The sequence below is a fragment of the Theileria annulata genome, chromosome 2 (assembly GCF_000003225.4).
Source record: "Theileria annulata chromosome 2, complete sequence, *** SEQUENCING IN PROGRESS ***".
NCBI classification, from domain to species: domain Eukaryota; phylum Apicomplexa; class Aconoidasida; order Piroplasmida; family Theileriidae; genus Theileria; species Theileria annulata.
This window is the reverse complement of record NC_011099.1, coordinates 1,775,893-1,788,893: the sequence shown is the minus strand read 5'-3', so window position 1 is coordinate 1,788,893 and position 13,001 is coordinate 1,775,893. Positions and strand designations below refer to the sequence as shown.

The following is a 13,001-nucleotide window of genomic DNA, read 5'->3' as shown; positions in this document are numbered from 1 at the left end:
ATGTTTGTATAATAGTATTGTTTACGATTAGCTTTTATAAATTTACTTTCTCTGTACTATAGTTTTAATTTAATGATGGTTGACACGAATGTGGTGGTTCCCGGCGACGTTGTGAGCTCGGATTCCTCCTTTTTACTTCAAGGCCATGGCACTTACGTTTCTGATAAACAACTCAGAGCCAGTTACCTGGGCTCAGTTAAACATGTATACAGATCTTAACATAAATATAATTCTATTTATTATACAGCATTAGTATACCTAGCTATCTGGTTATCTATTAATAACCCAGAGATGGCAAATAACTTTTTGTAGGTGAACCAGCTGGTTTACGTAGAACCTTTTGGTGGTAAATACGTCGGACAAATCGGAGATATCGTTATCGGTGTTGTCGACAGTATTCAGGGCAACAAGTGGCTTTTGGACGTGAATTCTGTCGAACTTGCTCAGCTATCAATCCTCCAAGTAAACACTGAAGAGTTGGCGAATCGTCGGAAAATTGACGAGGATATTTACGAAATGAGTAACTTGTTTAATGTGAACGACATTGTTTCCTGCGAAATTCAGCGCATTTCAGTAAGATCAAAAACATAACTTATTTCTTAGTCCACTGGCACAATCATGCTCCAAACTCGCACCAGTAAATACGGGAAGCTTGAAAATGGGATTCTCGTCAAAATTAGGCCCAATTTAGTCATTAGGAAGGGCAAGCACATTTACGACATGGTTTGCGGGGTAAGGATAATCCTTGGTTGCAACGGTACCAATTAATATTTAACAGTTTTCAGGGTATATATGGCTCACAAGTCAAAGGGCCCATGAATTACTAAAGAGACAAGACGACTCTCTTGAAAAGCAAAATTTCATTACTCGGGTTTGTACAATCAGGAGCATCTTACTAATGTTTTCCTCCAAGCTCATTAAGGTAAACTTTGAAGTGATTGAGAAGGCATTTAATATCTACTCTCACCTCTTCCCTGATAGGTGTGACATGGACCAGGACATGGAACAGTCGATCCTCTCGAACTTTTAACAATTTTTTAATTTTTTAAACATTCCTTAACTTTCTTATGTTTATGGATTTAAAATGTTAATTAGTTGTAACTGTCGCATGAAGCCACCATGTAGCATGGTGGTGATTAAAACAGTGTTTGTATAACCTTCCATGATTAAGGGGCCTTTTCAGACACCTATGCCCGGGAGGTAATTTAACAATCAAGTATAAAACTTTAGAATTATATGCACTTTTACCTTTGTATATATATTCAAAGAGTAGGAGATTATTAAATTAAGATTAGCTTTCGTTAACCAATAGAGAAATCTAAAAAATCATTTATTTTATTAATTAAATTTAAATAATTATTTAGGATAGTAACCTTTTGTTTAACGCGTTCCCTTCTTTGAGCCTTAGTGATTTTAACGTTACGTACGTAGGAACCTTTAGACGTCAAAACCTTGCTTCCTTCTCTGACGTGTTTAAGCTTGCGTTTAGGTTTCGTTGGAAGCACTGGGTTCTTCCTGATGTTCTCGTGGGCACTTGCGTACATATCCTCTAGTGATTCACTATCCAACCCTAGTTTCAGATATGCTGAAAACTGTTTTTTGTATTTTTCTGGGTCTTCCTCCTTGAGATATTCCATGTAATTTGCTACATGTGTTCCGAAGATTCTGTCCCTATGTGCTTGTGCGTCATAGGTTCCGTTATTCTCGTCATCTACGCTATAGCCTGGGAACCTCTTTTCCGAGTGAGGAACGTGGAGCCCTCCGTCACATGCTCCCTTGAGTGCTCCAAACACTCTGTTTCCCGTGGTTACGTTCTTGATTCCAACATCCAATAGTGCTTTGAAGGGGCGTCTTTCGTTATCGTCTTCCTCTACGTGGTATAGCTCACCATCTGCTTCAACTTTCCCTACAAATTGCGAGTCCAATTTGAGCTTGGTCAGCAATCTTCTTGCTAAAAGCAGCCCTGTGCAATACGCTGCTGCGTAGTTGGTAAGTCCAACCTTAACGCCATAATGGACCAGTTCCGAGGAGTCCGCTGATGCATGGACCTTGTCACCAACTAGTGTCGACGATACTATTTGGCAGATGACCCTCTTGTTTGTCAGTCTCACCACCAATCGGTACTTTGGTGAGTCGTACTTGTTCTTGTCCTGGGCTACCAGACGTCTCCTGGCATAGTAGTCGGTCTTCCCCTCTAAAAACAGATCAGAAGATTCAAAATAGCTTATAAAATAAGATCACATAAATTTTGCCAAAAAATATTAGGGTACAAAAAATTTGTAACAGACGACAGGTCAAAGTATAAAAGTTTATACTTTGGTTTAAGTCAGTATTTGTATCTGCCTTATGGTCAATGTTACAGAGTCGAACATTTGTAAATTTCACATTTGGCAAATGTAACAGGATATATAACTATGACTACAATGGTAAATGCTAACCTCTGCGGCGACGGAATTTGACCTGAAATCGCCTGAAATAGGCCTTATTCTTTACAACTCTTAGGAAAGTCATTTATTTTATATGCTTCTTAAATCTGATATTGAAACAATGTGGAGGTTCTATAAGGATTCTGGTATAATGTCAAACACCATAACAATGTTGAGTTATAAACCAAGTAGTTAGGATATTTATTAGAGTCGGTAATCCAACAAATATCCGCAACTTTCAATGGATGATATAAATAATATAAATAATATAATAAATAAAAATATAAATGACAATTGATGGATCGATTTATAACATTACAAATGGGGACATCATGGTTGTTAAGTCACAATGTAACAATAATTCTAATTATTCATCAACACAGTTGATATATATTCATCACTGTGATTAGAATTGTGTTTGTCTATTTTATTACTCCCATCATTCTGTAACATATTAAACCTTTTCTAAATATACTATTAACTTGTTTTTCTAGATATTTCTTTTCATATATCTATAATTTATACCATCAATAGTTATATACTAAATATTTTGTTTTATTTATACAGAAATCAAGATTAACTTTATTTATCCAGCTCTCTTTATCAACATTACACATAAACAATTATGGAAATATTATATAACCTGGGGTTATAAATGGATCTTCCATTGATTAATATAAATATATTAACTACAACACTAGATTGATTAGTTTATTTGTAAAAATAACTCAGTAGAAAATTAGATAATTACACTTCTTTACATATTTAATAAATAAGGATTCTTGAACTGATATATGTTAAATTTGAGCATACACCTATCTAAAATTTAATATACAAGATTTTTTAATAAAAATTTTAATTTATAGCCATAGAAGCCAATTTTGTGCTTAGAATGCATATTATGCTAAAATTGCTAATTACACAATAGTATGTAATTGGAGAAATTCAAATCACATAGACATGAAAATCAAGTTTATTATGACTGAATTCAATTGAATCAAGTGCTCGAACACAGTTGATCTTGACAATACTCTGCCCCTGTAGATCCCCATATAGTTGGGGCATGGTAGTAAAAAGCTGCTAGTAATAGTATAAATATTTATTAAATATTTATATTTTATTTTTTAATTTTAAAAAACAAAGTTTACTTTATAGTACACTTAAATTCTTCTAGATTTAATAAAGGTTAGTTTCACTAGAGTAGTTCTAGATCCATGTGTACTATTTAACCAGTTTACTCCCTATTTTTTTATGTTACAACACTTGATCAGACTTTATATATAAATATGTAAAAAAATAATTTAGAAAAGTTAATAAATAATTCTACAGATGCCCCCGACTGTCAAAAAGAGTAAAAAGCAGCCAGCACCGGCTCCACTCGCTAAACCAAAGGTCGCTAAGCTAAAGAATCCATTTTTTGAGAGAACACCACGCGATTTTGGTATTGGCCGTTCAATACGACCGAAAGTGAATTTGTCACGCTACGTCCGTTGGCCAAAATACATAAAGATCCAACGTCAACGCAGAGTTTTGCTACAGAGACTTAAAATACCACCAGCTTTAAACCAGTTCAACTATACAATTGACAAGAGCCAAGCGTTGCAGTTGCTTAGATTTCTGAGTAAATACAAGCCAGAGACGAAGAAGGAAAAAGCAGCAAGACTTTTGAAGGACGCAGAACTTGCAGCATCGGGAACAGAAGTGGCAACAAAGAAGCCATTTATGCTCAAAACGGGACTAAGCCACGTGACAAACTTGGTCGAGTACAAGAAGGCGAAGCTAGTTGTAATCGCACACGATGTGGATCCAATAGATCTAGTTTTATGGCTGCCAGCATTGTGTAGGAAAAAGGAAGTGCCATACTGCATAATCAAGAGCAAGAGTAGGTTGGGAAAGCTGGTTCACCAGAAAACAGCAGCAGTAGTGGCAGTCGACAATGTTAGGAAGGAAGACCAGGCGGAATTTGATAACCTGGTCAAGACATTCACAGCAATGTTCAATGATAACTCAGAGTTGAGGAAGCGCTGGGGAGGCCACGTAATGGGAATAAAGTCCCAACATGTAATAGCGAAACGCGAAGCTTTAATCGCCATGGAAAACGCCAAGAAATTAGGTTTAACTTACAATTAAATATTTATATAATACAGTATTCATTTATTTTACACATTTTATTTATTACTTGGGTAAAATAAGGATTTGGATATTCAATGAACTTCAAGGATGTTAATGGTTAATTTTCAACTAATTTAATATGGCAAAAATTTAAAATGATGAGATAAAATTACAGACCTGTTCTGAATTTTGATGAATTAGTAATCTCTGATTAGATTTAGCTGCGAAGCCACGTGAGTCTACCTGATAGACTATGCCAGTAGTAGCTTATACCAAAGTTCTAATAGGAACCATGTTATCAGATAACATGGGCCAAATGACGCACAAAAGAACTGTTTTAGTTTAATAAATAAAACAACCACAACGGTTAATTAAAAGTCTTTGACAATATTAACCGTATCTAAAGGATAGTGATGATATTAGCTTTTCCATCTTTCGGGGCTGACTCTTGATGAAACCTAAATCTGATATCCTAATAAAACACAAACACATATTAATTCAAGTAATTAATAGTTCGCCAATAGGCGATTCAACTCGCATGAAAAAGCAGGTGATAATGTATTTTATTACCTCGTTGAACATGCGTACAACAACAGAGGGATAGTTAGCCACATTAAAATGTGACTCGTTCCCCCCTCTAATAAATTTCTATACCCATATTTACATGTGGTTTATATATCAAATGCAATTATAATTCAGATATTGCTCTAATTGAGGTTTAAAAGCTTATTTTAGCCATTAAGGTTTTATTGTAACCATGGCCCAGGTTTTTTGGTTTCACCTGTATAGACGCCCATTTAATGATTTCTATAATCCAAGATTGAACTACATTTACATAAGTTCAGGGTTCATTGTGAATTTATACACTAATGAAAAACCAAGATACTGAACCAGGAAAATTAAACTCAAGAATAGTCCGAGACATTTCAGTCTAGAATGCATGCACTATATAGCATCTATGACTAGTCATTTACACAAGATGATTCATATTAATTAGTCAATGATCTATGACTCTAATTAATGCTTGATGATTCATAAAGATCTATAATGAATAATTATATACTCGAATAATTCATTAGACTCTTGAGAGGACTTGTTTGAGGATTGACCCTTTGGTTCATAGCCTTATTGATGTCCAGTGGACTGGAGCCTCTTTAGGAAGCCACTTTCTCGAATACCATGGTATTAAGATTTCATTTCTTTTTAGTGTTTTATTTTTAATGACAAACGAACAAAGTTCATTTGAGCGTTCATTCTTGATCTTGATTGCCAATGACACAAGTAATTCATCTTCATTCTTTGTAGACTTTTACTACTTAAATGAGACCCTAGGTTTATAACCCTTTTTATTTTCTATGGAATTAGTTTCGGCAGCGCCACTTTATTAAGTCTAAGTCGTTAACTAACTACTTATTTCTAAACTAAATAAGAATAATTAACTCTGAGATAATTACCGATATTTTAAAATAATTACCATTATCATCGAGATAATTACCGATATTTTAAAATAATTACCATTATCATCGAGATAATTACCGATATTTTAAAATAATTATCGATATTTCTGAGATAATTACCGATTTTATGGCCAAGATAATTACCTACATCTATGATTGTTAAATATCAAGATAAATGTATATCTATGGTAACATTGTTAATGATAAGATTTAAATAACCGATATTTCATACGATCTATTCAATACAATTTCTAATTGATACTAAGTTAAATATCAAAAGTAATTAATGATATGTACAATAAGAATTACCAAATAAATAAGGAACCTAAAAGATAGCTAGAGCTAATAGTTTCGCTAACATAATTACTCGAATTCGATAACTAGATATCTCAAGATTGCGGAAATGATGATTCAACTTGTTCCACCTAATCTATATGTGGATAACAAAGGAGACCTGATCTGATCCCAATCACTTATGTATATATATACATGTAACTAATTAGCTAGATATAATATACTAACTTCTACAATACATGATAGATATAAAGCGGAAGTGATTCATGTTAAGTGTTGAGTAATACATGTTGTATATATTATGTAGTATGTAGATAAGGAGTTTGTAAGATATTAAGAGGGTTTCATTAGGTAGAGGACAGTGTCGACGACGAGAGCAATGAAGGAGGAAACCACCCCAATTAGCGACCTCTGAACAAAAGTTAAGAAAAAAAAACAAACGTAAAGAGGGTCTTTGACACCAAGGAAGCCAGAAATTGAGTATGAACCGATGAAGGTAAGAGCAACGCCAAAGAATATGTTTAGCCCAGAACTAAAAAAAATAAAAATTTTAAAAACTAACATAATGGGAGGCTTGAAGTCGGAAAAACGGGTTTGACTAGGCACCAGAAGTTCCTTAATGTCCTTAATCAGAAGCTGATACTTCAACTCGTGAGCAGTCTTCTTGGACCACTCAATATCAATTCTGTTCTCAATCTTAGGAAACTTTCGATCTAAAAAATTATAAATTAATAAATAAATTGAAAAAACTAACTTGTTATTTTGGCATTTTTGAGAATCTCACCCAGTTCAAACTCAGAGTGGTCGAGGTCAGGAAACTCTTGAACCATAGAATAATAAGCATCGACCTGTAAAAAAATTAGTATAGGTTCAGTAGTTGGAAAACTAAATAATACCAGTGAAATGAAGGCATCGAGATGCAATTCATCATCAACAGACATTTGCAAGGCAACACATAAAAGATTATCCTGATTAGAGCCATGATCCCTAGAAAGACTTTCAGGTTCTTTAAAACTATCATTGTGGATATCCTGGTTTGTATGTACACCGTTTAATTTAGGGTCATCAGAAGGTTTGGAGCTGTTTAAAAACTTAGATCTGCGATAGGGGTGGTTGGGAACTGAAAAATCAGACACAGGAGTGTCAGAAGAGCTCAGTATCTTCTTCCGGAAGCGAATAAACTCATCTAGAAACTCTGTTACCTCACTAGTCTTGCCAAAATAGGCGGCAGAACTAGTACAGCTATTCATAATCCATAATTATAATAATTAAAATGAAAAAATCAAGTTAGTTGAAAAAATTGATAGTAAAACGTGAAATTAAAAAAATAAAAATGACAATTAAATAAAATATTTCACATTAAAGTGAATACAAAATTAAAATATTCAAGTAAGAAAACAATAGTTTTAAAATATTCAAGTAAAAAAAAAGTTTGAAATTAAGAAGTTGTGTAGATGAACCCAAGGAGAGTGAAGAGTAGTTGATTAGAAATATTTTTTCATTTTAAATCTGTAAATTATATCGCAAAATTTGTTAATTTGAATGATTTAATATTTATGTAGTTTAAAATTAAGAGGTGTAAATTAAATTCATAATTTTAAATAATGTTAAATGAGCCTACACCATGGTACTCATACTTCCAAGTACTAGATATTTTCAAACGCTTATCGCAAGAAAATGAATATGAGTCAATTCTGTTCCAAATAGAGCTATGGAAGTCCCGAGGAAGGGTCCCTGCAGCCATTCACGCAACCTACCTTTTACTGAGCGTAATTCTTTCACACAAAAATTCCAATTTGTATCAATCAAACATAAGAGATTTGTACGCAATGTCAATTATAAGGTATTTAAATTTGAATAACTTTATTAAAAAGTTTATTTTTCAGTAAACTATATTACTAAGTCAATATCATTTATCTCAAGAATATTTATTCACCATCAAACCGTTAAATTAGGACCGTAAACTTGCTTTTGGACCAGGAACAGGATTCAATATACGCAAAAAGCATGATTCTTATGGGAAAAGAGGCGAATTTTCCAGAAAGCATTATTAAATGCCGCCATAGGTGTTCACACGGAGATATTCCAGATATGGAAACGTTAATGTTTACGTTAAAAGATACCATAAATTATTTATACAGGAAATACTGGTACAAAAATGATATATTGTTGATTAGATATAAAATATACATAAAATTAATTATTCTAATATATATATATTATATTAATTTTCAAGTACTTTTATATATTCCATGTTTCCTATTTATATTCGTTATTTTAGGGAGAAGCAGTCAGGTTTGATAAATTCAAGGCTATCAGATGACAACCACCACACATTTGTGTTATTCTCGGCCTTTCTTCTAGGTTCTTCAGGAATTGATACTTTTGATTCTGGTTTATATATGCGTCAATTTACTAAAGCTCGATTTAAACTTAAACATGCTTTAGAAAAGAAACTAAAACAAAACATAACTATAAAATCTATACTTTCAGATAGTAACAGGATACTACACCTTGTTTCTGGAGGACTAAATCTCTCAATTTATAGATTATTGAATTTCCTAAAAAAGAAACGCAGTCGTTTGTATTCAACCAGGTCAACAATTCATCTGTTCATCTACACACTAAAGAAGCTGCTAAACTCCTGCTTAAACGAGGATATTTTCATCTCCCTTTTTGTTGAGTGTTTCTTTTGTAATTATAAGGCCTTTCAATCACCATTGTTCTTTCTCGTTCTATTCTATACTATATCTCAATACTCGTTTAATTTAACAATCAAGTAATTTCACATTTTCCACCATTTAGTCAATTTAATTTATATACTTTAACATTGAAGAATTTATGTATTAATCACGTATATTAATTAATTTTTAGGTTTGTAGCACACATTCTGAACTTGATTTTTGACATTTCTGACATGTTCACTGATATAAAGAACTTAGAGAATGACACTATAACCCTGAGGGCAAATTTGTACAATAATGTGTTAATAGGGTTCAATTTTAATTCTAAATATTCTAACCACAATAACATGAAACATGCTAAAGATAACATTCACGGTCTTGCAACTAGTGAATCGTTCAGAACTAATGTGAACGACTGGTTCTTGATGTTACTTGAGTACGCCTTAAGTCTAAAGAAAGATAAAACATCTGGTTATCACATGAGATTTTTGAGATTTTTTAGGGGTTTACCCAGTTCTGAGCTTGAAAAAATCATAAACTATGAGTTTACTGCTCTTTCCAGGATCCTAGCCGCAACCACTTCCCTCCTTCCCTGCTTTGTACTGAAGATTTCATCTGGCACTCAACGAAATTCTATCTCCACACCCAAAGAATGTTCCGACGGAAACTGGGCCAGTGACAGAATATCTCACGCAATAGGCCTGATTGACTGGCTAAGTTTGGGAAATGGAAGGTACACGTTCGAACCTGTGGATGAAGAGCTGAAGAAAAGGGCCATTTTGGGATCTCAGACTAATTTGAAAACATATACAGAAAAAATAAATAAAAATTTATTACCAGGAACAGTATGGGACAACCAAGACTGCAAAGTGAGACAAACATTTCCGCTGGGAGGTGACGACACTAACACTCATAGGAAAATCATAGAATATCTGGAAAAAATAAGGGATAAAAATTTCATAGAAGTGGACCCGTGCGATAAGAAGGCGATTTGTGCAAAATCTCAGCTCTATAGCATAAACAACAGCCTCAAATCCGAGAAACTCGACCAGACAAGAATCCAGAGGAAACTATTTAAGGCGATTTCCGCAGGCACAAATAATTGTAAAAAAAATTTCAAAAATAATAATCTGACTTAAAATGAAATATATGTAAATGAATGCAAAATTTTATTAATGGAGCAATTCGTGTGTATCCATGCTGTTGTGGACATTGGAAAACAGAGTAAAAAAGACTCTAAAAGTCTATTTTTCAAATTGACATCGAAACCTTATGTAAATAGTTATTTGAATATATTAAAGAATGTATGGAAGGCGGCTATATATATAATATTTTACCTACATAACCTGATTTGTTCCCCATAATAAATATCCGATCTATTAATGGACGGGAGGTAGTAATTGTATGTCTAAACGATTATCTAGAAATCTTAGATAACTCCTTTTTAATTTGTTATTTATTTTATCCTTTAAATGTGTCATATTTGTTTATACTTCTACATTTAATTCATGAATATCCATTTTTAATGTATTCTGAAATTTAAAAAATTTTTTATCAATTAACTTTGACAAATAGCATTTATTTAGTTAAAACCCTGTTAAATTTGTAATTATTACACACATTTTCATTAAATTGTACTCTATTGTTGTAGAAATTGTCTAACATTATACAATTTCTTATAAAATTTGTCATTCCTTAACTTTTTAAATAATAAAATGATTATTTTTATCAAGGGAATTAAAATTTGCTTGTCCAAGATTATCAAGAAAAATTCAACAATGCAGCTCATCTACATTTAAACTATTTTATAGTAACAACCATTAATATTTTAGCCCAATTGTTTGCTTAACTTGCACTCGACACTTACTTCTCTCACCAATAACCCCGTTTCATGGCCAACTGCTCAAACACTTGGGCTGAAAAGCCCATCGTCCCAGAGAAAGAAGTCTTAGATAATCCAGTTTTGAACGTCACAGAAGAAATCAAAGGAAGCATACTCACGAATTGGGTTAGTCCCAACGATTTGACCCCGTACATCGAATCAACATCTTCCTCCACAACCTACATCTCGGAAAACGGCTTCCCCTCACAAAACATTTCAACGGAGGATAATTTTAACAACGTCCAAGATGAAGATTGGGCCAACACCCTCGAAACATGTCTGAACAGACCAATCGACGCAAACTTTAACCAGTTTTACGATTACCCAGAAAGACAATCAAGAGGAAGCTTCGAAGAACAACTGAATAACTATTTTAACGAAAACATTGATGGAATTCATAGCGATTTTAAAGGAACCTTGGACGATATTGATTTTAAGCTCATGACCTCCATCGAAGATATCGACTCGACGCATACGAATATTGACGTTGACCCGAATCTAATCAACAACATTGACATCGAGTCGAAGCTCCTGAATCCACACGAAATAGAATCAAAGCTTGTAAGGAACCTGAAGAGACAAGATGATTTAATTGTGCAGAAAACTGTTTTGAATGGTTGCAAAATGCCCAACTACGGAGAATCATTAAGGGTTAACGAACGTAAGGCGGTTTTTAGGGGATCAAATGAAAATAACTTACCAAATGGCCATAATTTCTCTGCTCCAGGTGGAATTCATCATGAACAATACCAGAATTTTGGTGGACTTGACCAACAATCGATAAATAATACCACCGCAAGTCAACTTCCAGGCCAATCCATTACCAATGAAAACCTAAGAGCCCTAGCAAACGAGAACATTGACAACGTTACGGACACAGTCAGTGATTTGATTAACGATTCAATGAGTGATAGCATCACTGATACGATAAGTGATATGGGAAGTGTAACGAACGTCAATACGCAGTTAAAGGGTAATGGAAGTAACTGTGAGAACAATCATAGTATTAACGCAACTTACGGTGGTTATAGATATCCAGGATCCTTAAACTCGAACAATGCTCCTTCAATTGGTCAAAATTACCCGAATTCGATTAACTGCTCAATGGCTTCAAAAGACCAAGCGAACCAGCTGGCTGGATCATTTCTAGGGGATATATTCCATCAAAGCGAGTTGAATGGCTTATCAGAAGTGGCTAACGATTCCTACAAGGACCGAACTGAATCTCTCAGCTACTTCAATAAAGACATGATCAACTCAATCAACGAGTCCTACTACAAAACCCTCAACAACAATGTTGAAATCGACTATATCTTTAACAATATGGACTCCCTATCAAGAATCGATAATCTCCTGACAAAAGATATTACTGATTTCGGCATTGCGTCCAAAGAATTGGGACTAGGAAACGGACTCGGCCTTGACCTTATCTCAGATTTCAATTCGGATACGATATCCAACGACCTCTTGAATAATGATGCACTTTTCTCTGAAATCTATAGAGATAATGACATTGACCAGTCCGAAGGTTGGGAAACCTTAATGAAGAGACTATGCATTTCCAAACCAATCAAGGCATATCCGAATCTACAAACTGACGGCATTAACCCCCTAATGAATGATAATTTCAATTCCATTATTAATGGTAATGTTAACTGTGTTGGACCAACGCACCTGAATGGAAATATCGTCAACCTCAATGTTGGAAATTGCAATGGAATCAATACCAGCATTGTAAATGGAAACAGTGCGGGTATTGATTCGGGGAACGAACCAAATAATTCAGGAATACCAGTAAAGAACAAAGATAACCTGCCAACCATTCTCCCCGCAGACCCAAACCTAGGTTTTAAGAAGACATCATTATGCAAATACTGGCAAAGAGGAATTTGCGCTAATGATGACTGCAACTTTGCACACGGAAAGAAGGAGCTTAGATCCACCATTGGAGTCTGGAGAACAACCATCTGCCACCATTGGAAAACAGGAGTATGCCGAGTTGGAAAAGACTGCAGACACGCTCACGGTGAGGAAGAGTTACAGCCCAAGAACATCCCAGCCAACGTTTTGAAAAACAAACTCCTGAACTCTGCCAGGAAATATGAGTACATGAGAAAGAAGAAAAGCACCTTTTAACCTACCACTG

The 13,001-nt window shown here is 34.2% G+C and overlaps 6 protein-coding genes across 6 annotated transcripts, besides 2 other annotated features; 4 read left to right on the top strand and 2 right to left on the bottom strand.

The window, feature by feature from the left end:
* Nucleotides 1-72: 72 nt before the first annotated feature.
* Nucleotides 73-1,289, top strand: TA14785 (uncharacterized protein; the record flags this gene model as incomplete). The annotated part of the gene is made up of 6 exons (XM_947532.1): nt 73-204; nt 313-573; nt 604-732; nt 779-981; nt 1,096-1,146; nt 1,184-1,289. The coding sequence occupies 6 exons, from the start codon at nt 73-75 to the stop codon at nt 1,287-1,289; spliced, it is 882 nt and encodes a 293-aa protein (XP_952625.1).
* A 2-nt stretch (nt 1,290-1,291) lies between these two features.
* On the bottom strand, nt 1,292-2,511 carry TA14890 (60S ribosomal protein l5, putative; the record flags this gene model as incomplete). The annotated part of the gene is made up of 3 exons (XM_947531.1): nt 1,292-1,318; nt 1,374-2,194; nt 2,439-2,511. The coding sequence occupies 3 exons, from the start codon at nt 2,509-2,511 to the stop codon at nt 1,292-1,294; spliced, it is 921 nt and encodes a 306-aa protein (XP_952624.1).
* Nucleotides 2,512-3,755: 1,244 nt separating this feature from the next.
* On the top strand, nt 3,756-4,556 carry TA14895 (60S ribosomal protein l7a, putative; the record flags this gene model as incomplete). Its single annotated transcript, XM_947530.1, has 1 exon — nt 3,756-4,556. One exon carries the CDS (start codon nt 3,756-3,758, stop codon nt 4,554-4,556), a length of 801 nt encoding a protein of 266 aa, XP_952623.1.
* A 2,066-nt stretch (nt 4,557-6,622) lies between these two features.
* On the bottom strand, nt 6,623-7,539 carry TA15000 (uncharacterized protein; the record flags this gene model as incomplete). The annotated part of the gene is made up of 3 exons (XM_947529.1): nt 6,623-7,002; nt 7,044-7,137; nt 7,186-7,539. 3 exons carry the CDS (start codon nt 7,537-7,539, stop codon nt 6,623-6,625), a joined length of 828 nt encoding a protein of 275 aa, XP_952622.1.
* Nucleotides 6,656-6,724: a sequence feature (2 probable transmembrane helices predicted for TA15000 by TMHMM2.0 at aa 201-223 and 243-265).
* Nucleotides 6,782-6,850: a sequence feature (2 probable transmembrane helices predicted for TA15000 by TMHMM2.0 at aa 201-223 and 243-265).
* Nucleotides 7,540-7,893: 354 nt separating the features above from the next.
* On the top strand, nt 7,894-10,112 carry TA15005 (uncharacterized protein; the record flags this gene model as incomplete). Its single annotated transcript, XM_947528.1, has 4 exons — nt 7,894-8,132; nt 8,245-8,439; nt 8,571-9,068; nt 9,164-10,112. 4 exons carry the CDS (start codon nt 7,894-7,896, stop codon nt 10,110-10,112), a joined length of 1,881 nt encoding a protein of 626 aa, XP_952621.1.
* Nucleotides 10,113-10,864: 752 nt separating this feature from the next.
* On the top strand, nt 10,865-12,991 carry TA15060 (Zinc finger-like regulatory protein, putative; the record flags this gene model as incomplete). The annotated part of the gene is made up of 1 exon (XM_947527.1): nt 10,865-12,991. The coding sequence occupies one exon, from the start codon at nt 10,865-10,867 to the stop codon at nt 12,989-12,991; it is 2,127 nt and encodes a 708-aa protein (XP_952620.1).
* Nucleotides 12,992-13,001: the final 10 nt, after the last annotated feature.